General features: G+C 52.6%; 10 protein-coding genes across 10 annotated transcripts; 5 read left to right on the top strand and 5 right to left on the bottom strand.

Annotated features, from left to right (window-relative positions):
* Positions 1-136: 136 nt before the first annotated feature.
* On the top strand, positions 137-1,643 carry cds1 (phosphatidate cytidylyltransferase; the record flags this gene model as incomplete). The annotated part of the gene is made up of 4 exons (XM_056653140.1): positions 137-289; positions 348-711; positions 764-1,554; positions 1,605-1,643. The coding sequence occupies 4 exons, from the start codon at positions 137-139 to the stop codon at positions 1,641-1,643; spliced, it is 1,347 nt and encodes a 448-aa protein (XP_056514207.1).
* Positions 1,644-2,759: 1,116 nt separating this feature from the next.
* On the bottom strand, positions 2,760-4,350 carry NUU61_002557 (putative cyclin; the record flags this gene model as incomplete). Its single annotated transcript, XM_056653139.1, has 6 exons — positions 2,760-2,883; positions 2,947-3,346; positions 3,415-3,742; positions 3,801-3,929; positions 3,982-4,063; positions 4,133-4,350. 6 exons carry the CDS (start codon positions 4,348-4,350, stop codon positions 2,760-2,762), a joined length of 1,281 nt encoding a protein of 426 aa, XP_056514206.1.
* A 1,168-nt stretch (positions 4,351-5,518) lies between these two features.
* Positions 5,519-6,222, top strand: NUU61_002556 (uncharacterized protein; the record flags this gene model as incomplete). The annotated part of the gene is made up of 4 exons (XM_056653138.1): positions 5,519-5,674; positions 5,736-5,852; positions 5,935-6,024; positions 6,109-6,222. 4 exons carry the CDS (start codon positions 5,519-5,521, stop codon positions 6,220-6,222), a joined length of 477 nt encoding a protein of 158 aa, XP_056514205.1.
* A 271-nt stretch (positions 6,223-6,493) lies between these two features.
* Positions 6,494-6,871, bottom strand: NUU61_002555 (uncharacterized protein; the record flags this gene model as incomplete). The annotated part of the gene is made up of 2 exons (XM_056653137.1): positions 6,494-6,797; positions 6,846-6,871. The coding sequence occupies 2 exons, from the start codon at positions 6,869-6,871 to the stop codon at positions 6,494-6,496; spliced, it is 330 nt and encodes a 109-aa protein (XP_056514204.1).
* Positions 6,872-7,363: 492 nt separating this feature from the next.
* Positions 7,364-8,317, bottom strand: NUU61_002554 (putative fructosamine-3-kinase; the record flags this gene model as incomplete). The annotated part of the gene is made up of 1 exon (XM_056653136.1): positions 7,364-8,317. The coding sequence occupies one exon, from the start codon at positions 8,315-8,317 to the stop codon at positions 7,364-7,366; it is 954 nt and encodes a 317-aa protein (XP_056514203.1).
* Positions 8,318-8,771: 454 nt separating this feature from the next.
* NUU61_002553 (armadillo repeat protein) lies at positions 8,772-11,864 on the bottom strand (the record flags this gene model as incomplete). Its single annotated transcript, XM_056653135.1, has 3 exons — positions 8,772-9,761; positions 9,819-11,518; positions 11,585-11,864. The coding sequence occupies 3 exons, from the start codon at positions 11,862-11,864 to the stop codon at positions 8,772-8,774; spliced, it is 2,970 nt and encodes a 989-aa protein (XP_056514202.1).
* A 1,077-nt stretch (positions 11,865-12,941) lies between these two features.
* phoB (regulatory cyclin phoB) lies at positions 12,942-14,036 on the top strand (the record flags this gene model as incomplete). The annotated part of the gene is made up of 1 exon (XM_056653134.1): positions 12,942-14,036. One exon carries the CDS (start codon positions 12,942-12,944, stop codon positions 14,034-14,036), a length of 1,095 nt encoding a protein of 364 aa, XP_056514201.1.
* A 632-nt stretch (positions 14,037-14,668) lies between these two features.
* NUU61_002551 (putative tRNA-specific adenosine-34 deaminase subunit Tad3) lies at positions 14,669-16,462 on the top strand (the record flags this gene model as incomplete). The annotated part of the gene is made up of 3 exons (XM_056653133.1): positions 14,669-14,765; positions 14,821-14,872; positions 14,929-16,462. 3 exons carry the CDS (start codon positions 14,669-14,671, stop codon positions 16,460-16,462), a joined length of 1,683 nt encoding a protein of 560 aa, XP_056514200.1.
* A 1,185-nt stretch (positions 16,463-17,647) lies between these two features.
* NUU61_002550 (mRNA-binding ubiquitin-specific protease UBP3) lies at positions 17,648-20,265 on the bottom strand (the record flags this gene model as incomplete). The annotated part of the gene is made up of 2 exons (XM_056653132.1): positions 17,648-19,681; positions 19,753-20,265. The coding sequence occupies 2 exons, from the start codon at positions 20,263-20,265 to the stop codon at positions 17,648-17,650; spliced, it is 2,547 nt and encodes an 848-aa protein (XP_056514199.1).
* Positions 20,266-21,037: 772 nt separating this feature from the next.
* On the top strand, positions 21,038-23,286 carry NUU61_002549 (RING-type E3 ubiquitin transferase MAG2; the record flags this gene model as incomplete). Its single annotated transcript, XM_056653131.1, has 2 exons — positions 21,038-21,295; positions 21,346-23,286. The coding sequence occupies 2 exons, from the start codon at positions 21,038-21,040 to the stop codon at positions 23,284-23,286; spliced, it is 2,199 nt and encodes a 732-aa protein (XP_056514198.1).
* Positions 23,287-23,861: the final 575 nt, after the last annotated feature.

Here is a 23,861-nt window from a genome sequence, read left to right as displayed (position 1 = left end):
ATTCACATGAGTTGCCTATTCCACGATCTTCGCTCTCTCTGCTCTCTCCACTCTCTCTCCTTCTCCCAGATTTATTTCTGGTTCTCCCTCGTTGTTTCCCTCCATTCCCCTCCACTTTCACCTTTCTCGCCTCGTCATGTCCAGGTCCCGCCGCAATGTGAGGTTCCCGCACCGGGCCAACGGTGAGCGGCGGCTCAGCGTGTCGTCCGACGTCAGTGATGCGCCCGCGGATCCCTCCAGCTCCGGCAAGAACGGCAGTGTCTCTCAGCCATCCACAATACCTGAGGAGGTGAGTTTGATCCTAAGGAGCTCTTGGGCATGATAGCTGACCGGTTGGCGCCTTGCAGAAACCCGCCCAGTCCGAGTACGAGAAGAAAAAACAGACTTTCATCACGCGCACAATATGGACTCTCGTAATGATTGCAGGCTTCTTCATCGCTCTCTTCTCTGGCCATATTTACATTATTGCCCTCGTGACCGCGATTCAGATTGTGTCGTTCAAGGAGGTGATCGCCATCGCCAATGTGCCCAGCAAAGAGAAGAACCTGCGGTTCACCAAGTCCCTCAACTGGTACTTTCTCGCCTCGACCATGTACTTCCTGTACGGGGAAAGTGTGATATATTACTTCAAACACATCTTGCTGGTGGACAAAGTGCTCCTTCCCCTCGCAACACACCACCGCTTCATCAGCTTTACTCTCTACGTCATGGGTGAGTGACTCGGGCTGCTTCTCCGTTGACATACGCTGAGATCTTTTCTTAGGATTCGTGTTCTTTGTCGGGTCACTGCAGAAGGGACATTACCGATTCCAGTTCACGCAGTTCGCCTGGACACATATGGCACTGTATCTGATCGTGGTCCAAGCACACTTCGTCATGAACAACATTTTCGAGGGCATGATTTGGTTCTTCCTCCCTGCTGCGCTTGTGATCACTAATGATATTTTTGCTTACGTGTGTGGCATCACCTTTGGGCGTACGCAACTGATCCAGCTCTCGCCGAAGAAGACGGTCGAGGGTTTCATCGGCGCATGGATCTGTACCATTATTTTTGGTTATTTCATGACCAACATGCTGATGCGATACAAGTACTTCATTTGTCCCGTCAATGACCTAGGCTCGAATGTTTTGACGGGTCTGGAGTGCATCCCCAACCCTGTTTTCGTGGCCCATCCGTACTCGCTTGAATGGATCGGCCTCGACAAGACCTTCTACGTCGAGCCGATGCAGTTTCACATTCTGGGATTTGCCACGTTCGCCTCGCTCATTGCTCCGTTCGGTGGATTCTTCGCATCTGGGCTGAAGCGCACCTTTAAGATTAAGGACTTTGGTGAATCGATCCCTGGCCACGGCGGTATCACCGACCGCATGGACTGCCAGTTCATCATGGGCTTCTTCTCCTTCATGTACTACCACAGCTTCATCGCCGTGTATAAGGCGAGCGTGGGCGATATCATCGAGACTGCCATCAACGGCCTGACGGTGGACCAGCAGCTCGAAGTGGTTCGCGGCCTGGGCAAGTACCTGTACAATCAGGGTGCCGTGTCAGAAACGGTATGTGCCTCTGCAATTTTCATCCTGGATCATATCACTAATTTGTCTAGATTTTGGACTGTCTTTCTACCGAGCTCCACCGCCGATGAGCCAAGATCGGTTTCACCCAGAAGACAATTTTATGACTTGTGTTTTTCTCTTTCTTTCACTTCCATGATCAAGCCCCGAGGACGATTTTTGACTCTCCTGTATCTCTCGCCTCGCAATTGTACACCGATGGTGTCTGCCGTGCCGAGCTCTCTCCCTTGTATTTTCCTCCTTCCAGGGAAAACCGCCTGTTCTCCGAGACCACATACACGCGGAGGTCTATGCATACCTTGTGTACTTCGTCTCCCCGCCCTTCAACACATGGCATCAAAACATCCTTGTCAAAAGGAAACAGACGATTCTCAGGTATACAACATCCCAACTCAAAACCGAAAACTCGAAAAAAGACAACCCTCTCGCAAGGCACGAAGAACACCGGGACAATCTCCCTTTCCAATCATGGCTGCTTTCTTGTCTTATTTCCGTTTAGTACTCTCTTCTTTTCTTCTTCTGTCTTCTTTTGCTGCCGATTGGCTCTGGACCGAACTTGGAATTCGATACGTTCGATCAATATGGGCTGTGAGCCCAAAAGCAAACTGGCTCTATTCCATGCCGTTTCTGCACGGGGAAGGATTTTTTTCTTTCTTTCTTTTCCAACTCAAAAAGCCGGTGATAGAAGAGGTGTGGGACGATTACGATTCTTCGCTGTCTTGGAGTAACCCTTTCTCTTGGCTGGTGTGATGTGCAGACGGCAGTGGAAATGGTCTATAAAGAAAATATGTACATAGCTTTCAATCCATTGATGAAGCTGATACTAAAGCTTTTCTAGTTCCTGTGACCGCTTTAGGCTTGACTTCCTATCGAATTTATTGCTACTATACATAACTAGGGTTCAAGGTCACCCGTAGAAAATGAATGGATTGCACTGAGATGAACCATGCAATGCGGGATCAACTCGACCTCCCCCCTCCTTTCCCCCGGTTAAGCCCATATTGGATGTTTTGCTGAACCAGGTTATGTCGAGGATAGACCAAACCTCGAATTTAGCGAGCAAAATCGCAATCCACCGCATTGGAGCTCGTCCACCTGATCCAGGCAGGGTGTGCATGGAAGCAGGGCATGTCACTGAGCTGAGCGTGTGGACAGGGTCCAGATAGAGGCGACCGGGGTGGGTTGACTCAGAGTGCTGGCGTCCCTGATGTGTGTTTGCGCGCGAGCGTCTTCCAGATTTTATGCTCAGGGCGTTCCTTCTGGGATCCCGGTCTCCTCTCGTGCCCAGGCTGAGCGCACACCACATTTGAGCTGCAAATGTGTGCGCCATTAAAAGTCGAGGATGGCCTACAAAACCAGGCGAAACTCGCTTACTCTTCCACTTCAAACTCCTCCATTTCGACCTTGAAATACTGCGCGACCTGCCTCTTCTCGTCTTCCGCACATATCGGATCGAGCATGTATCGAAGGGCCGCATGCCGACCACGCTCTTCCTTACTGAAGCGTTCACCGTTCGCGGCAATGGGCGTCAAAGGGTGGAGTGTTCGTGCTGGGACATTCGATTGTTTACCGCCCGCGCCGTTCGGCGGTTTGACAGTCTCCTTGGGGATGCGAGGCCGGTCTTTCCAGTGCGTGTATCGCGGGGCTTGCAATTCAGCGGCTTCTTGGTTGAGTGGGATGCGGACAGTCAAAAACCGGTCCGCTGGAAACTGAGGCCCAACGGAAGTTGAGGACCGATGATGAGTGTAGAGTTCAAGGAGATCAAAGAGGGTCTCTGGGGCATTTTATCAGCATGCGCTGTGGGAAATATGCGTGAAGAGTAAGATACGATAGGTGACATACCCATGATCTCTTCCCGGCTGGTATTCCATTGTGCATAATCTCCGACGGATTCTGCTGCCTCGAGACGCTGACCTAGCAGCCGCCCTGCGAGTTCAAGACAGCTAAATGCCATGGTCGATGCTGTCTGTTTGAGGGGCGCGAATGTCCGGTACAGATCCAGTGAGATCCGATACGCCAAGTTGGAGACCTCGGACCCGGTAGGGAGCCCGTATTGTCGAGCGAGCTTGAGCAGGGTTTTCTGCGGATGACGGGTCCGGAAATCAAACCCAGACGCCTCCAGCATGAGTCTCTCAAGGCCAATAATATCACGGGAGCGTGCTTCAAAAACCTGATCATTGTCAGCGGACTGGTTCTTTCTCTCTTTCTCCCCGGTTATCCATCCTTACTGGATCATCGGATGGCAATTGCTCCGATGGTGACATGTTCAAGTTGTATGCTGAGCATACAATCTCTCGCGACTTTTTGAGTGTGTCCTCGACCTTGCATGCGGTGAACAAGGCCGCTGTTGCCGCATCCTGCGCGCCAGTCAGATCCAAACTGGCCAGAAGGTGACACAAAAGAGCTTACCATGAAGCTATATTCCCGGTCTGGATGGACCAGTCGAAACCGGTGATAGTATATCACTGCGGTATTGAAAGTGCGAATCGGACTGTGCCGTCAGTTTTGCTTATACAAACTTCTGGCTTCTAGCCTTGCTTTTTTTTCGAGGGAGGCTTACAGATTAAGCACTCTCCGCATATTGTCAAGCCAGTGAACACCCTGCAAACGCAGGGAATCTTCGCGCGTTGGATCGATGCCCAGCGCGGCGAGGCAGTCCTGTATCGTTTGCTCAAAGATGTATGGTCTGGCGACCTGGATAAATGATGGGTGGATTGCGGGGAGCTCTGGGGCCCCGGGCTCAGGGGCCGATCGGGGCGATCTTTCCCCATCAGCCATCGCGAAAGAAAAGCTCACACAATTCTTGCCTTGTCAGAGGACTTGAAGGACGATGGCAAGATGCATCGGACGGGCGGGATGGGTCATGTGATATCGGGGATAGTTTACTCCGAGGTGCTTGGTTGCCTATTTCGGACGGTGAATATACTTCAGTTTTGACAGCGTGCTCGCACGACGGGCTATAGGTGCTGTTGGTAGAATATCCATGATCCATGTGATCAAAATATACAAGGAAATTGTTTGGTTTCCTTTTTTTCAAATGAAGTGTAGAACTTCAGCCGTGTGTCTCCTTAAGTCGGGACAAATATATAGTCCACGAAGCTTTCTATCACGCAACCAAGATGAAAAGTCTGTACTCGTCCTAGTGGGCTACATAATTTAAATGTTGCGTACTACAGCCACACATTACTTGTAGTATATCGATGAACATGAGTTGAAACCCAATGTTTGGGGTCTCTCGGTATTCCTGTCAATGTATAAAACCAGAACTACCCCCCACCCCAAAGATCCAGAGCCTAACAATCAAGCTCTTCATGTCGGTGTCGAGCGGATCTACCAACCTCCTATCAACTTGGTAAACAAAGCAGTGTTGCGGCCTGATATACACTGCAGACCTCCCAGTCCATCAACAGACATTCTCACGGCCATGGCTTTGAAAACGTCATCGCACAAGATGACTCCTGCCATTGAAAAGCTTAATCCGATAAACTTCATTAGAGGGTGGGTATGTCTGAGCCCAATCCACTCTGGCCCTGTGCCTGAGATAGACCAGACCTGGGAAACTCAGGTGATCGACGCTTCTGCACATTGTCCTTCTTTCTTCTGTATCAACAAAGTGGAGAAGCCCAGAGATCTGGCAGGATTCCAATGCTTCTAGTGGCTCACGATCGGCGATGGTTTATTTCAAACGACTCCAGATAGAAACCTTCTAGGGCTATCCAAGAGACCTCCAGCGCCTGAGCCTTGTCGGAAGCAAAGCGGTCCAGTTCGGGTGGAGCCCTGAGATCTTAACAATTATCCCTGAGTCGAAATCTCTTTGATCTATAAAGGCGTCGTGTTTTCCCGAGGGTTCGTTTCGACAAACTATACACTCATCCATTCTTTCTTTACCGGTCACTCCTTTTGAAAGCCCACTTTCATTTCCACCCCTTTCTTTTTCTATCCAACCATGCAGCTCAAGCTCTCTGCCGCCACGGCCCTGTTGGCCACCATCGCCCTCGCCGTGCCCGTCCCGACCGGCCAGGACTCTAGCTGTGCCCAGGTGATGGTCAAGACTCTGAACACTCAGCTGCAGGGCAACAACAACCCCGTCGAGGTAGGCCCGGTAGGCTACATCTGATCTTCCTTCTGCTTTTCTGTTTTCTAACAGCCCATTTCTTTCACAGAAAGTCGTGACTGGCACGAGACAGACCGTCGCCACTCTCACCAAGACCCAGCCTCAGAGCTGCCAGGGCAAGCTGAGCGACGAGGACCAGAAGCAGGTCTGCGACGCTGCTACCAAGGTGAGTTTTATATACTCATTGAACATGCGGATTCAACATGAAAAAAAAAAGACAACCGGGAACTGACTGGCTCGCTATATAGTTCATCAATGAGGACGACACTCTCGTCAAGCCCGTCACTGACAAGCAAGATCTCCTTGCCAACATTCCTTTGAACGCCCCCATTGCTGCCGTGTCTCCGAAGGCGTGACCGATGTGGGTTTCTTTTGATCGTCCTAATATCCGCCGAAAGTGCATATGGCTGATGGAATCCTAGGCATACCTGCAAAGCGTTATCGAATTTGCTCCCAACTGTGGCCCGCAGCTCACCGAACTGATCAAGAACCTGGACAAGGTCCTTAGCAAGCTCGCCGGTGCCTACTCCAACTAAAGGAACTATTGAGTCGGTCAAAGCAATCAAACAAGGAAGAAGCCATATCTCCGTGGATGTGGCTCAGGTCAGGGACGAGACGTAAAACTCTCGGCCTTGAGCCCCTGGAGGAGCGACTGTACTTCCTAAATAGCAGTTGATATACATGTATATGGGCATAGAGCCATACCTCTTGCCTTGATGCATAATATTGGCGACTGCCACAACTTATACCTATTTTCAATGTACATGTATGCTTGCTAGCCCATGGGAGAGAAAAGAAAAGAAAAAGTCACGGAACACCTCGTCCTGCCCTGATCGCTTTTGCCAGCTCGCTCTGCGGGGAGCAGGCGTGGGCCGTGCGTTCGATATGCCTTTTCCAGATACTCCAGGATCCCGGTGAACTTGTACAATGGCCGTGCGTGTGGGTCAGCCGGATATGAGAGTGGTGGGATGAGGCCGCGCGGGTTGAGAAAGAGAAGTGAGGCGAGCTTGTTGTACGGGTTGACTTCGATGTACTCGTAGGGGATCTGTTTCTCCCCCAATGCGAGCCAGACTCGTTGGACTCGTTGAGCTCCAGGTTAGCCTGCATGGCACTTGAGTCAAGTCAATAATGAACTGGGTATGGCAATACCGGGTCTCACCGTCGGTTGGCGTTTGGTTGGCTCATGGCTGGCGGTCAATAATAACGTACGGACAGAACCCGCATACAGCTTCAGTGGCTGCTCCGTTCAATGCTGGTCAACCAGTGCTTTTGCGGGGCCAGTGCTCTAGGTGAAGGTTGGAATCGGGATGGACTGGCATCGTAAGAGCAAAGATGGTCAAGAGTAGGTGGGAGAGAAGAGAAGCTGGGAAGATGCGGAGGAACTATGTATGCAATTGAAGTGACATGGTTTGGCTAGAAAGTGTCACTATCCATGGCCTACTCTTTTAACCATCACAGTCACAGATAACATAACGTGCCTCTAATAATATCAAGGCCAGACAAAATAGGTATCATCAAATTCTACTTGCCATCGCCATACTTCCGGATCAGCTTCTGCATCATCGACACCGCGCCCGAGCGATACCCCCCGAGAAAATGGCGTGATGGTTAAGATGGTGATATCTGAAAGAGATGATAAGTCGGCGACAGCCCAGATAGACAAAAAACAGAAGCAACTTACAACTCATACAATTCCACGCGGTCGTTGTACTCTTCCACTGGCTCGGTCTTGGGCACAACCCGATGATACTGATCGAAGAAGCGCGGCGAAAACCCACCAAACATGTGCATAATGCCCAAATCAAACTCACTGTGCCCATAGCACGCTGATGGGTCGTACACCACGTCGGCGGGCTTGTCATCGCGACCGCCGACAATGCGTCCGCAGTCGGCGTTTCCACTCCATAGATCCCCATGCACCACTACAGGCACTATCCTTTCTCCCTCACCACGGGAATTATACCCCAGGTGATCATCTCCGAGCAGTCGTGGCACAACCGAGTGGGCAGTTTTCTCAACGAGGTTGCGCAGCTGGGGATCGCGCCCATTGCGTTCCTCCGACGTAGCCAGGATCCGGAGGAGGCGCTCGTTCGCGTAGAAATCCGCCCAGCTATCAGAAAAATGGTTGGGCTGCTTTGTGTCGCCGCAGAATGTCGGCACCGGAAAACCAAAGCGCCGGCGCCCCGTCTCCGGGTCCGCGGGTGCGGGCGTCGTATGAAGCTTCCCGAGTCGGTGTGCCAGTGTGGTAGGGGTGGTCTCGTCACCAGTGGTGCGGCCCATGGCACCACTAAGATCAAGGAATTCCGTTGCAAGGAAGAATTTCTTCGGCCGACTGCTGCCTTCATCCAGCGCGCCCCAGGCCAGCGCGCGCGGACAGAAGCCTGGAACGGAGCCGGCAATCGCGTTCAGGGACTCGTACTCTCCCCGGAACATCTCCTCGGCAGCTTTGCCGTTGTTCGAAGTTTTGAAAAAGTATCGTCGTTCTTCTTCGGTGCCATTATCCGTCGGGACGAGTGCTCGGATGGCGCCTGTGCTGGTGAAGCCGGACCCTAGCCCGGAGGTGGAGAGGCTGACCTTGGACGGGTCGGTTAGGGAGAGCGCGCGCAGGATAGGAGCAGGGACAGGAGACATGGCTAGTCAGGATGATATTCGCAATGGGTATCGGTCAATCATTTGGAGAGGGGTTTAACACATTTTAGGAATGAGGAGGACCGGTTGGGCGTAGGATGACGTTGTTTACTCCACGCGATCGATAAGATACCAGACCGACTTGTTAACAGACAGAACCAAAGAATAGAACAAAAATAAAGAATGGAATATAGATTGACAGTAGATTTTCAAGTCAGAAAGACAGAGGGAATCCCACAGTAAATGTACAAGTCGAGTGACTGAACGTATACTTGTTGAAAAGGTCAAGAGGACGCGCATTTAGCGCCCCGAGTACACTTGATGTGCTTATACTGAGCGTTTCAAAGAAGGAAAGGAGCATATCTACCAAGTCCATGAACAGTAACTCGCATATGTTGTATGCACAGGTGAGAACTCTCATGTCTACAACCTCCCGGTCCACCCCCCAAGCACTCGATTACGCCGGAGCCAACGAGTTCAGAAGATGAACCGCCGTCTTGGTGCGCTCCTTGATATCCAGATCCGAGTCATCTTCAAGACTAGCCAGCCGGTCCGCCACGCCCAGGTGCCGTAATTGGGCCGCTCGTTCTCGACAGCCCTCGCGGTCACTCTGATCCTCTTCATAAATGAGGTTGATGATCACCCAGACGCAATTGACCCGCACTTCTCGGTGACTGTGAGTAAAATAGTTGGTCAGCGAGCGCAGTAGGTCGCGATGTGAAACGAGGAGTTCTCGGTGGCGCGGAAGTCCGGCAGCGAGATGGATAATAAGTGCGGTGACCGAGGTTAAAATCTCCACTGGAACGTGCAGTGACCGGCTCGAAGATTCGCGCCGATGGGGAAGCTGGATCGAGCGTGGACGCAGGTTGTCTGCAAGTGCATCGAGAATGTCGTCCTTTCCGATTTCTTGGAAGAAGTGGTCGATCATCTCAGATGCACCGGGGCCGCAGATAATATTGCGCAACAAATCAAATGTTTGCTCCTGCACGGCAATATCATCTTGTCGAGACTGAGTAGACTGCTCCAGACTGCCGTGCAAAACGAGTTTGCGCCGACGCCTGGCATCGGGCAGAAACATCTCCAGACTCATTTTTGATGGGGGCATGGTGTCGGTCATCTTGAGATCCTCCTCCCGCTCGCTGGCATCTTCCATGGGATTCAGAATGTCCACCTGTTCACCAGCCGAATTGGATCGGCCCATGGCAAGCCCGGCGCCGTGATCCATCTCTTCTTCCATTCCTCGTTTAGCTAAAGCGCGGAGTGGGTCTTGGCTGATAATCTGTCGGATCCAATCCGGGCCCAGAGCCTCGACAACCTTCATCCTGATATCGTTGGCAGTGTTATAGACTACATGCTTGAGCGCCCACAATGACTCAATCCGTAACTTGGTGTTAGACGAGTGGGCATGCTCGCAAAGAATGGGGATAATGTCGGCGGAGATGATGGCCTGTAGGAACAAGGTAAGTATACAATTCTAAAAGGCAGAGAATGAACAATATCTCACCTCTTTCATGGGGCTAAAATCTAACGCCAAGTTACAAATTGCCGCCGTTGCCGCGATCTGTACCTCGAGGTCGGGGTGGCTAATAAGCACAAACAAAGGCTGAGCCACCCCAGCATCGATGAGGCTGGTTCTTAGCACACTGACTGATCTTGTCAACATACGAGCCGCGCCACAGGCAGCTAGCAGCGTCGGAGTTGGATTGCCATCGGCCGCGGTGTTCTTAGGCATTGAAGTGTCGGCTGGGGCATCACTCGGCCGGGGCTTGAGAGAGTCGATGATGTATGGAACCACGCCATTCTCGCAAACTGCTTTGCGGTACTCATCCTTGAAAGGAACGAGAGCTGCCAGAGCTTTCAGAATCCCTTCGCGGTACCGCATAACATGACAAAGTGTCGGGGAGTACCCCGGAGGACCGAGCCGACACTCCGGTGTTAACGTCTCGGGATCCGAGACCGGACAGCCGCCTTCTGCCTGCCACATCGGCCGGGAACTTTCCGGTACCGGGTTGTAGGTTTCTTTAAGGAGTTGTGACAGCCTTTTTAGCGCACCGCCTTCCACCGCATGTTTCTGCAGCTCTTGGTCGTCCATCACTAGGTTAGCCAACACGGCCGGTGACTCCTCTTTCATGCGTTGTGTAGGTGAGATTAATCCGTCAGAAGTGACATTATCCTCATTCGGCAACCGAAAGTCTTTGTCCAGCATTCGAATGAGGATCGGAATCAACAAGTAGCTAAACATCGAGACTCGATGCTTCTTGGCCAATCCCAAGCGGAAAAGAACAGTGACAAGACGGGCTGCCATTAGCCGTGACATGCCACTTTCTGCGCGGAGGATACAGAGGAGCCATGGCACAATGGAATTCTCATCCTCATCCGGCGTTGACATATCGGCAAACGAGAATGGGGTCGGAAAAGAGTGGCTATGACGACGGTGCGAGCCCCCATGGCCTAGAGGTGGAAAATTGGCTGCGCTGGTGGATGACTTCGCATGTGCTAGTGGAATTGATGGTAGAAGATAATCGACGGGGTTTGCACCCATTGGGCGGGGCACCGCTGAGCCCGATAGGTATGTCGCCCCCCACGGTCCCTTTTTGACGTCGGACGGGGCAAATCCTGGAACTTGTTTGGGAAATACAGTGACAATCCCTGGAGACGAGAGAAAATGCTCAGCACGCCACTTCGACTGCTCGATGATCACGGTAATTGCACGAAGAATCGGCGCTAGCTGGGCGGATGCAGGGGCCGGCGATGGCAGATCCCCCAATGCGCCAGGTTCGTGCAGATGGGATTCGGCGTCGGGCAGGACAAAACCTTGGGCGACGACAAATGAGGCAATCTTGACTGCCAATGCATCCAACACTCCAGACTCTGCCAGGGCCGTCTTGTGGACCTCTTCCGTACATAACTTCCCAATAAGGCCAGCTGCCAACTCGATGGATGCTTGATTTCGTGGGGAGCTATAGTCTTGCGCAACAATTCGTCGTAGACAACTGATATTCTCGGTAGTAAACACCAGATCTGCCAAGCGCATGTCCCGGGGCCATTGCTCCTGGCTCTGCAACGGTAGTCGATCCGCAATGGTATTTAAGAGCCGGAGAATCGGAAGACCGAATGACGCAGGACAGTCTGGGGAAGAGAGAATGGATAGGAGGGTCGGGAGAATATTGCTGGAGAATATAGGAGCGAGAAAGGTCGGGCCACCTGGTTGGCATTGTCAATTCCTCGTCGATCGGCGCATGGGACGCTGGGTGGTCAATTCCCACGTACCTTGTGCCAAGCTCCCAGTAATGAGAATCGCCTGGAGACAGGCATCACAGTCCTGGGGGCTCTGGCCCACGACAGATCCATTATATCCAGCTTTCCCCGGCCGTTTCGAGATCAACACCTCTGTCAGGATGGGGATAAGGCCGCCGGTCACATAGGATTCCTTGCGCTGGTCATGGCCAATGACCTCATTCTTGAGGGTGCGCAGGGCATTAATCTGTGAGGATACCGACTCCGAGCTGTGTAGCTGCAGCAGAATCGGCGGTGCGGCCGCGCGCGTCATCGTCCGGAGACCACCGCCCCCGAGTGGGAGGTTCTCCAGCAATCCACTTCGCTTACTTTTGGAGAAGAGGAAGAAAAGTTCCAGGATATTTCCTTCAGGTAAATCTGTGATGGCGCAGGTTGGCGTCAGTCTCTGTGGCAAGCCGTCGGGATTGCAGGGCCGGGAGAGAAGGTCTGGATGTATTCGGCCAAGTCGGGCGAGGGGTCGCGTGTGTTAGGGTTTGGGGGGTGCAAGCGCTGTTTTTTGTTTCCCTGCTGGTTTGAGAGCTAATGCCCGTGGGGTCTGATAAGCGTCAGGGTGTTCAACCATCGAGCCAAGCCACTCACCAGAAAGCTGACGATCTGCTGGACCTGACGTCTCCGACTCCGCATGGGGATGACTTGGTGGTTACGTAAGGCTTTCTGCCTGAGGCGAGAAACTTGAAAAGATGCCGTACTTCCGTTTACTTTGTGGCACATGACACCTGCTGCAGTAAGGAAGTAGGCATCCAGTTGTCTAAGTATCTAAGAAAAAAAGATTTTTTTTTTTAGTTATCTCTAAGCTAGATCAATACGTATATGTTTTTCTCTTAATTTTTTTTTTATAAAAACAGACCTTCAAGGGGTAATTCTCCCTTTCCTGAGGCACCCACCTTGGGGGAAATGGAGCCACATCACATGATGCTGTTTCAGCCCTGCGTAACAATACGAGAGCCACGCCACCCCCGGCCAATCAGCCCTGGCGAAAGCCACAATGTTCAGACCTTTCGCAGGCCTTGCCCTCACTCCAACTGGATCTGAAATGTATTGCCATGTAAATTACGTGAACAATCAGGATCTTTCCATGACTTCTCCTCTTCCCCTTTCACTTCGCTTGACACTTACAATTCTCCTTCCAGATTCTGCTTCCACTGTCACTCTGCCCGGTGACCCCTCGACTTTGAATTCCCGACTGCTGAGGATGCGGCCGTGCGCCAGCGCCATCCAGGTTCCGCAGCGTCAGCGTCCCGTTGACTCGTGCGCCCACGTGGTGCCAGCGTGCAATCCGAGCGGTCGATTTGCTTTGGCTTCGGATTCCAGCATTCCTTACAATTAAACCATGTTGGCGTCTTCGCCCTCACCTTCCTCTGCAGCCCTGCGCTCACCTTTGCAGACGTCCTCGGGCGCTGCCTCTCACCCTCCCCGTTATGAACCCACTGGCGCTCCCCACTTCAATAGTCCCCGTTCCTCGCGCCTGGCTATTGACGAGCTCCGATCGGCCTTGAATCGGCATACCGTCGATCCCTCATCCCCTGAATTCTCAGGGGATCTTCACCGGAGACGTCTATCCGCCTCCACGGCTGCCACAAAGACCCCTGTCACCCACAGTTCCGCTTTGGCCTCTGCATCCTCGTCACAGCCCGACTCATCGGCCACTCCGTCCTCAGCCACCCCTAGCACCAAGGTGGCAGCATCGTCTGTCCCGAACCCACCAGTCCCCTCCGTCCCCCCCTCGATGCCCGCCCCCATCGGTTCTGGGTCCAACAAACGCAATAGCCAGAGCGATGACCCGCCGGATGCGACGGACCCGGAGCTCGAGGGCTCCCAGTCGAAACGGCTGTGCTCCTCGAAGTCGGAAGTCAAGGTCTTGCCCGCGCAGTACGAACTGGCCGAGCCGCGAGACTTGGTGGTATTGATCTCCAGCATGCTGATGGAGTTGATTCGGTTTAACGACAAGATCCCACTGCACCAGGGCCGACTGACTCGGTTCCACTCGCGCTCGCCACCCCGAATCTCCGTACAGGATTACCTGCAGCGGCTGACAACCCACGCCACCCTCTCGCCCCCAATCCTTCTCAGCATGGTCTATTATATTGATCGGCTGTGTGCGCTTTATCCGGCCTTCACCGTCTCGAGTCTGACGATCCACCGATTCCTGATCGCCAGTGCCACGGTCGCTAGCAAAGGATTAAGTGACAGTTTCTGGACCAACAAAACCTATTCTCGAGTTGGCGGAATCAGCATGACAGAGCTGGCCATGCTGGAGCTGGAATTCCTATTCCGGGTCCAGTGGCGAATCGTCCCACAGCCTGAAGTGCTGGTCGACTATTACCAGAGCCTCGTCGAGCGATGCGAAGGCTTCATTATTGAACGCACTAGTGGTGGTTCCAATGGCGTGCAATTCTCGACCGTCAACGCTACGTCTATTTCATGATGACCTGCTCGGGCCGGCCTCGAGTTGCCCGTCGATGACGAGGCGCTGGTCATGAATACAATTTGCATGACAGGGGGAACCGTGGCTCTGTAGCCAGCTATTCTGTCTCCCTGTTCTAATATCGAGGAACGCACGCATCAAACAGCTCGGCGCTCCAGATATATATACCCTCAACATAAACCATGGTCTATGGGCGGTGCTTTGTTCCATGTTTTCAGCGATCCATTTACAGCGGAATGAGGCGTTTGATGTCTAATGGGATGACGAGATACTATCTATGATTCAATTACCCACTAGTTCCATGTTTGTTTTATTGAATTACATAGTTTCTTTCTATTTGTTCGAATAGTATGGAATTTATTCAAATCTCCCTACTCAAGTACCCATCAACTGTAGTTTCCCTGTTGGGAGTTAGGGCATAGGGTGTGGGGTCTAGGGCATCCGTAAGCCTTTCGCAACTTCAACCTCGACACTGCCACTTCATATCCAGAGCCACTCCACCTAATCCCAAATAACCTCCCTAGCTATGAAACGAACAGATTGCTTCTAAAGTCTCCAGTCCACATAATCGGCCGCCACGTCCAGGATCGACTGCGCCTATGCGCTAGCTGCCAAAGGATTATCAGCGGGCAATGGATATCGAGCAGACCATCAGAGGCATCAAGCCTCTCTGCGGGCGCATAGTCCCCATTCGAACGATACAAGAGACACGACCACCAGAAGAATTCGGTATGTGTCGCGAATGCTCTGTGGTTCTGCCACACACCGGCTGACATAGACACAGCCGACGCCTACGTCGCAGAAGTCAATGTGAAAGCCGCATCCAAAGTGATCAAGTAGGTAGCACTTTTCGCATCTCAAGATGCCAGGCAACTCATAATTCCCAACTTAGAGCTCTCGATGCTGCCTTCCCTCGAGACTCGTCTCTTCAATTGTCCCACCTCCGTCGTTTCGCCAAGCGAGAACTATTGCCAGCACCTTTGAGATCAGTGATTGAAGAGGGAAGCTCCTCGCCAGCCACATCCGCGCAAACCATCTTCGTTCTCATCTCACCTCCCTTGCCGGACACCAATGCTCTTCAGGCCCTTCTTGCTCCCTTTGCACCGCCCGCGACTCCGGTTGCGGTTACACCATCGGCCGATGCGCCATTAGATTCCTCGACCACCGGCCCGGCTCTCTCCAAGATTCATTTGCACACCACTAAAGTCCCTCTCTATCCTCCATTTAACACGCACCAGGCCGAAACCTGGACTAAATCTCTGTGGCCGGTCATCTTCAATCCCGCCGCACCGCGTGCCACCATTGCCCCGCCGCCTCAGATTCTGGGTCGTGCGCAAGACTCCATTCAGTCCCGAGCAGGGTATTACTTATCTCTTGCACAGAAGGTTGCCGATGAAGCGAGTCAATCGGGGCGGGGCCGCGGCGTGGGCGCGGTGATCGTCGATCCTGCACTCGAGGCGCAAATCGATGCCGTCAACCATGAGCTTGATCCCGACCGTCCGAGTCGGTGGCCAGAAGCTGTCCTTGCCGTCGCTGGTGATGCGCGATACGCCCGCCCAGAAGCTGGCGAGCCGTCCCAGGCGGCACTGCATGCCGGTGTGGCACCCAACCCAGCCAGCAAGACATACAACGCTGACCTGGAAGGTGGACCAGAGCTGCATGCGCTCATGCGTGCTGTGGAAATGGTTGCTCGCTGGCGCCGCGAGGAGGACCGGCGGGACCAGGCTTCCCTGTCGGAAGAGGCACCCCATTCATGGCTAAGCCCGCTGGAATCATATTTCTTGTATCAGTCGCATCCCCCCTCTCGCTCCCCAGCCCCCGACTCTCCGTCCTCCCCCAGAAAGAGGAAACACGAAGCCCCCAATCCGGAATCATCTGCCTGTGCATTAGACCCACAGACCGACCTCCCTGCTCCTCCGCCGTCGAGCGTCGCCCTACCAGACCCTACCATCACCCACTCTACTCACACTGAAACTGGGAACCCTCTTCCTGCATCATCAGCTTCTCCTTCTCATTCCGCGCCCGCTCCTACAAGCTCCCGTATCCGCACCCGTTCCCAAGGCGGCTATCTCTGTACAGACCTTGACGTCTATATCTCGCACGAACCCTGTCTATGCTGCTCGATGGGAATGCTTCTTTCCCGCTTCCGGGCTGTGGTCTTTCCTCGCTCCGGGAGAATGGAGAGTGGTGGACTTGCATCGGAGCCTGTTGTCACTCCTACACCCGATGATCGCGATGATCAACATGGTGGTGGTGGTGGTGCGACTACGGGTGCAGACGCTGAGACGGGGACAAACGAGAGCCTCGACGAGAGGATTTACTATGGCCTGCATTGGAGGAAAGAGCTGAACTGGAGGGCCCTAGGATTTGAGTTTCTGGAGGATGAAGAGCTTGAAAACAAGACAGCCGTGGTCTTCAATGCTTGAAAGTCGATTATTTGTAAGATAGTCATGACCACGAGAATACCTCTTATGTAGTAAGTATAGGATTTCTGAAATAATCTTCCTTTGACATTTTTTTGGGGTAAAAAAACATGCTTTTTGATATGTGCCATGTTTCCTCCTCTTCCTCTTCCTGTATATTCCTCCATAGCCATAGCCATTTCCTTCTTTCACCCTCCCAGGGCGTGAGTTGGTCACAAAACCACACACGGCGCACTATCTGCCAATTCCAGCACATCCGCCTCCCTCGCTGAATCACCCACAAGCAGTCCCACGTCTGCCTTCTCGCCCAACCCCAGGCCGGCATCCAGCCTTGCCCGGATCGCCGTCTCCTTGTCCACGGTCTATCAAATTGGGAATCAAAGCCAAGGAAATTCATGACATCGTCATAGACCGCTCCCTCGTCCACGCCACACGTCAAATGAGAAAATAAAAAACAAAAGAGCCAGACGGGACAAAAATATGACACCAGTTCCTCCTGTCGGAATCTCGGAATCTCATGCAGGTAACCAAATTGGTCGGGAATGTATCCATGAGAAAAAAACAGAGGGGGTATAAACCGTAGTCAACATCCCATAAGATACAACCCAGAAAGCAAAAGACGCATGAAATCAAGGGTGAAAAACGTTGACCGACTGGCCCAGAATATAGCAAGAGTAATGAGTCTGGGCGTCGTGAAAATGCAAAAACAGCAAAAATGATGAAAAAATGTGTTCAAGAGAATATCGGTGAAATGCTTAACGGTCCTGGAAATCGAGCCACGGTGGGCAGGCCGTTCGAGGGTCCGCCAGGCGATGCGCAGTAAAAGAATTTGCTGTACCCTGATTTGTATGTTCTCCCCCAAAAAGGGCCCCGATCAACGCCATGTGTGCATGAGATCATAAACACAGATGACTTGGTGCAGACTGGCCTGTATGAACATGATATGTACAGCCAGTCAATGCAAGGGAGGGATGAGCCCTGTGAAGTGTCCGAATCAAATGTATGAAATGGAGATGAAAATGAAATACTTGCGGCATCACAAGCAGTCGGCATAGTGCTGTTAGGGTAGATGTCGATGAGAAAGGAAAAAGAAAAGGCCAGCCTTCCTGCGAGCCATAGAAATGTATGTTCGATGCGTGATACAACCAAAGTCGATGCGGTTTCATATTTTTGTTACCGTCAAATGACTCAAGCCATTCGCTGGTAGAAGAGCAAGTAGGCGACTCGGTTGTCCCGGCTGCCGTATCGACCCAGGGGAGTGCGTACCCCAGACGAAGGCCCAGAAGAGGGTGTTATCCCATTGACTGGCTTCTTGGTTGCGTGGCTGCTGGTACCGTTTCCATTGACCTGACTCCACCCCTTCTCGCTGTGAGCCGACTCCACATCATCTTGATCAATGTGGGCGAAGATGTTGGCGCTGGGGTTCTTTTCCTGTTTGTGTTGCTCAAGGGCTGCGGCGAGAATCTTGGGATCTTCTTCGCCACCGGCTTCCGCCACATCCTCGCTACGAACGCGGCGAAGAACGGTGTCATCCATGCGGATCCATTCCCGTCCTTCTTGGCGCCGAACATCAACAGTGTAGTGACCACCACTGGCATTCTTCCCATGGTGGTAAATAACCCCCATGAGACGGTACTGTGGGAGCCCCCCTTGGGCTGTTATGATATTGCGCCTATGAGCCGGGAAGACCTCCCGCGGAATCTCCAAATCCAGGGGATATCCAACCTTCTTCCAAATTTTCTGAGTGGCCCCGGTCAGATTGTCGTACTGGAAGCGCTTGAGGTGAAGAATGAGGACAGGCGGCAGGGTTTCAATGAAGACCTGCTTAGTTGCCGTGACGTTGGGGCCGCGTGAGGAGTTAAAATCACCCTGAATGCTTTCTGGCTTGGTCAACCCTTTGAGCGCATCGACAATATTATGAACATCGGGCGACCCAATGTCGAGTTGCAAAGGCTGATAAGGCTCAAGAGTCACAGAAGTCTTGTTGCCTGGGACCTTAAATTCTGATCTGATCTTTCCTCCAAAGATCTTGGTGACCGGGGATTCTGTGATTATGGCGCCAGATGATTGAGTAACTGCCGCCTTTTGCTTATGACCAACTTCGAGCCATCCGTCACCAGAAGCTCCATCGGCGGCACTAGCATCGCCGGCGTCTTGTGCTTTTTGAGCCTTGTCCAATGTATGCTTGGCGGCACGAGCACATTCCTCGTGCATTTCCTCAAGAAGGAATCCCAGAAACTCTTGAACATCTTGCTGATGACCACGTCGCATGTCCCTGAAGCGTGGCAGCTGTCTAATCATCTCGTACACAAACTCAGGAATGAAAGCTTCTCCGTATTGCTCCAACTCGTTAGGCTTCAGTCTCAACCGCAGCTGCTCTTCTGAATTCGCGGCGTCAATGACGCGAAACTCTCTCATGAACATGATCATCGAGTCAATCAAGGGAAGGTCGCTTTGGAAGCTGTGCGAAGCCCGTCGACCAACATGGTCAAGAAACTGATAAAATGGTACGCAAGAAACAAGGACTTGCAGCACAGAATTCATGTAGCACATGTTCCCGGTGTTGACGAGTCCACGGGGTTCCAGGAAAGCGATTTTGTCGCTGTACTGGGTGACATCGTCGCCGAGACTGCTCAAGACTTCGGCAAGAGATTCATTCCTCTGTGTAGTCATTGCACTTGACTCAGCTGAAGCAGAGGCATTTGCGGAACGCGCAGCAGCCTTTGAGCGAACCAAGTCAGCCCAGGATTTCGGAGCGGCGCGAGAAGGCGAGGCTGGTTTAGTTTCAGCAGGGGCGGAGTCTGAACTAGTCTCCGGGGCAGTCGCCGTGCTTGATTTCGGTGTTTCCGATGCGACACTGGAGCCATCTTTTGCTTGGCGACGCGGAGTTCCCGGGAAATTGGGCACAATTGGTACAACAGGAGCCAAAGGAATAGCAGGTTTTGATGCTTTGTTTTGAGCCTGAGTCTTTGCAGTAGAAGGAGTCGTAGGCTGCGTGGAGTCGGCGTCCGATGGGAGCAACGAAGTAGTGGGGGTTTGTGGCTCAGAAGGTGCTTGGGCGACTGATTCAACTGGCTTTGCATCACTCTGAACCTCTCCTTCAGTGGTTCGCAATCTGTCCCTACTAGGAAGTTCGACCGATGATCGCATCACACGGGTCTTTCGACGTCTGTGTGGAGCTCTGGCGGGGAAGGGAAGCTCTGGGACAGAGAGCCAAGGAAGCTATACCATCTGTTAGCACCGGACAGAGGAATAAAATGCATTGACTCCATGATCACAGTTGTAGAACTTACTGGTGCGGAGAAAGCAGGCTTCGGGGCAGGAGTGACCTTCGGTTCCCATCGCGGGGGCGGAGACGCGACAGGGTAAGTCTGGTGTAGCTGAACAGGTAAGACAGTGGGGTGGTGCTCCTGAATTTCGGGCTGAAGATGCGCCGCTGGGACAGATGGAGACATTGTTGGCTGCAACGGAGTCGAGGTTCTCGGTTGCATGGGTAACGAATGAGGTGGAATATGATTGGGTGCCATGATGGGTTGCGAATGAGGATAAGAGGATACAATCATCGGACCATAGGGTGGCTGATAAGGTCGTGGAGGAACCTGCATATGGCCATAGGGCGGATACCACTGCGGATACTGCTGTGGTGGGAAGGCGGGGGGCATGTGGCCATTCATGTGTGGTAAATATCCCATGTACGGGGGAGATCGCATGTTGGGAAGACCAGGGTTGTAAGGGAAATCTTGCTGCCGTCTGGAAGGAGGCATCGGCGGCTGCCCATGAGGCATCGCAGGCAAATGGTGGTTCATCTTGGCCTGAGAGACAATTCGCCTTCACGGTTCAGCCATGCGCCGAGGGACTCAAGCGAAGTTAAAACCTGAAGGCTCAGGCGCAATTATGCGGCCATAATGGCCTCGGAAAGAGATGGGAGGGAGGGCGTCGCGGTGTGGATATACTGCAAATCGGAGCAGTTGGCGGCAAATGCTAGAATAGAAGGGGAGTAGACATTAATGCAAGTGCGCCACAAAAATCCCACGTAAGAGCCAAATACCTAGGAAGTATACTAAAAGGATTCAAGGGAATAAGACAAAGGCTCAGTCAAAGACCGAGAAAAGGGAGGGATGGGAGGAGGGGATGCGGGAGAAGGCCTCTCATTCACCTCGAAGCTGAAGTGAAGCGAAATTGGATTCCAGTTCATTCAATGACTGACTCAGCGCCTATGAGTCAGCGCCCGCACGTGCCGGCTTTGGAATCAGTACTCGCCCCTCTCCGACCTCTCCCTCTTCCTCGGTGGGCTGCACTCAGGGTGCCCTTCTTGGTCAGGTCTTCGATTCTCTATTCTGAAATGGCCCTTTGGGACTCTGTATACTTGTTTCTTGTGTCGATTGCACCGAGGCCGAGTCTTCCCGGTTGATGGGTCCCCTGTCTGCGCTAGCTGATTGACCGCCCACCTTATCAGGCGGCAAGTTTATCCAGATTCCAGGGAGCCCCTCAGTTTTCCTCTCCAGCCGGTCCACCGGTCTCTTCACCCCTGCAGTGACCAAGGCCGACAAGCAAATATTGAAGGGATAACCCAGGGAGATGTCGTCCAGTGCAGGACAGAACCCAGCTCCTTCAAAAGCGGTGAATGTTTCGAATACCTCAGCTTCGTCTGCGACATTCCACTCGACACCTCCGGTCGACAGCAGCTCTCAACGGCGTGTAGGAGCTTCGGGAAGCTTTGGTGCAGGATTATCATCGAGGAGCTCGCCCACCGCCAGAAATAATCAGGCGCGGAAGAGTCAGCACAAACGACAGAGGAAGCCGAGGTTGTTGGACGATGACGAGTACAGCGAATCGGTGGGTTGCTTGGGTTCACTTTGAATCGAGAGTCACCTACTGACCCGCAGGGCTCTCAGGCCGTCATGAAGTCGACAACCAGCCGCAAGGGACAGACGTCCATCACCCACCTCATGAACTTTTCTCTCCCACCTCGCCCGCAGTATCAGCCCCCACCTCGCAATTACCGACGCTATGCAACATGGGGTGCCGGCTCTGGCTACCATGCAATAGACAAGGCACACTATGTTCACGCTAACTACCGCTTTATCGTGGCTCCGAATCAGAATTACCATGCACAGGCAGCCAATGCCGATGTCCACCTGGACTGGGCTTCGGTTCTTCAGGTATTGGTCTCTGCTCAGACCCAAGCTGCCAGTTGCCCGATTTGTCTGTCTACTCCAGTTGCGCCACGAATGGCGAGGTGCGGCCACATATTCTGCCTGCCATGTCTCATTCGATATATGCACTCGTCAGACGATGACAAACCAGTTCCCGAGAAGAAGCCTCGATGGAAGAAATGCCCAATATGCTGGGACTCGATCTATATCTCAGAGACTCGACCTGTTCGGTGGTTCCGCGGTCAGGAGGGCGACCTCCCCATTGAAGGCGGGGATGTAGTGTTGAGGCTGGTGAAACGAGAGCCGGGCAGCACTCTTGCGCTTCCCCGCGATGGTGCCGAGACTCTTGGTCCCAATCAAGATATTCCGTGGTATCATGTTGCGGAAGTTGCCGACTATTCTCGGATGATGAAAGGAGGCGAAGACTACATGACCGCTCAGTACGATTGTGAAATCGAGGACCTTCGCAATCAGGAAGCCGAAGATGAGCTCTTATTCGGCGATGAGAACACCTGGACACAAAAAGCCATTGGTATTATTACGGATGCGAAAGAAAAGTCGAAAGGCATCGGTAACCCGCCAGATGTCTCGCGACAACCCGCTGCCACAAATCCCGTCAAGGAACAGACTCACGAACCCGGTGATTCAGCACAATGTGCTGCCTCCTCCGCCAATACTTCTTCTGCGGAGCCGGTCCCTTCCTCGGCCGTCGATGCGCCAAATCAGGTCCGAGAAGTCTCTTCGACCCTAGCCACGTATGACGAGGTGGACCATCTCTCTGAGGCCGTGAGTAAGATTCATGTGGACTCTGACTCCAACACCAGATCCAGACACAAGACTTGGAGCAAGGAAGCGCAGTCCTCCCAAGTATCAGACCAGCCATACTATTTCTATCAGGCCTTGCCTCAATTCTACCTTTCGCCTCTAGACATTCGCATTCTCAAGGCTGCGTTTGGCGAATATAGTCTATTTCCTGCGACTATTCTACCTCGGGTGGAACATATTTCCACCGGGCATATTGTTGACGACGAGCTCCGCAAACGAGTCAAGTACCTCGGGCATCTTCCGCAGGGGTGTGAGGTCAATTTCTTGGAGTGTGATTGGAGGGATGTGGTTGTCCCAGAAGTCCTAAGGCATTTCCGCGCCGAGATCGACAAGAGACGGAAACGCAACCGGGAGAAAGAGGCTCGCGAGGAAAAAGATCGCATCCGTGCGGAGAAAAAGGAGGATGATGAACGGTGGGCTGCTGCTCGGCGCAAGCGACCCAGCGTTGGGAATGCTAGCGAGGCCCCGTTCTCTGCCCATGATTTTCAACCGCTGCCCAACAATGCCGACTCATCAGTATTTGACTCTGGCACCTCTTCGGCCTCTCCACCGCGCCCATCCTCCCAGTTTGGAGCATTAGCGTCACCCTCTACCAGCCCTCCAGGTTCCCGTACAGTCTGGGGAACCACGGTGGTGCCGTCTCTTTCGCCGACCTTGGAGGCCCAGCGCCCCAGTGATGGGTGGCGACAAGATTGGGAGGAGGAGCTCCTTGCCCAGCGGGAGTCTGAACTGATTGCACAAACTGCTGCTGAAGGACCTACTCCTGGTCCATCAGCCAGCGCTGGAAAGAAAAAGAAGAAAAACAAGATTACATTGATGTCTACTAATAGTCAGAGAGGAGCATGAGCTCCGGAAATCTTCGAGTACAGAGGTATGGTCAATACAGTGTCGAGGGTTACATGCATTGAAGAGCATGGGTTGGAGTCTTGCCAGGTCATATATTGTTTCTTATATCCCTTCCCTTCTCGTTATGTTCAACCGAGTCCCTGGGAGGCGTGGGGCCCACATTCCCTAGATTTAGTGTGGAATATTTGAATAAAAATAAACATACACAGAGAGCATCTGGCAAGAATGAATATAACCATATATGGATTTCAGTCACTCATCGAACTCGCCTGTACCTACTGCAGTACATAGTACCTACCGAAGTAGATCTTCCTTGCAGGGAACGACAAGCTTGGCATGATGATCGTAGAAATTAACTTGGATACAAAGAATAATCATAATCATAATCATAATCATAATCATAATAACAAGACCGGGACTCGGGACATTGACACAGGTTGAACCATGGACCAGCTTAGTATCTAAGACCCATTTGCATATTCCCTTCCATGGATACTCCCGATTCCCATAGAGACTGGGGCTTTTGTGGGGAAGAGACAGGGGAAGAGTCGTATTCTGCAAGTAACAGCGAGGTA

Source organism: Penicillium alfredii (assembly GCF_028826965.1).
Source record: "Penicillium alfredii strain IBT 34128 chromosome Unknown utg000004l_segment0_segment0, whole genome shotgun sequence".
Classification (NCBI taxonomy): Eukaryota; Fungi; Ascomycota; class Eurotiomycetes; order Eurotiales; family Aspergillaceae; genus Penicillium; species Penicillium alfredii.
This window is presented reverse-complemented; position numbering and strand designations above follow the sequence as displayed.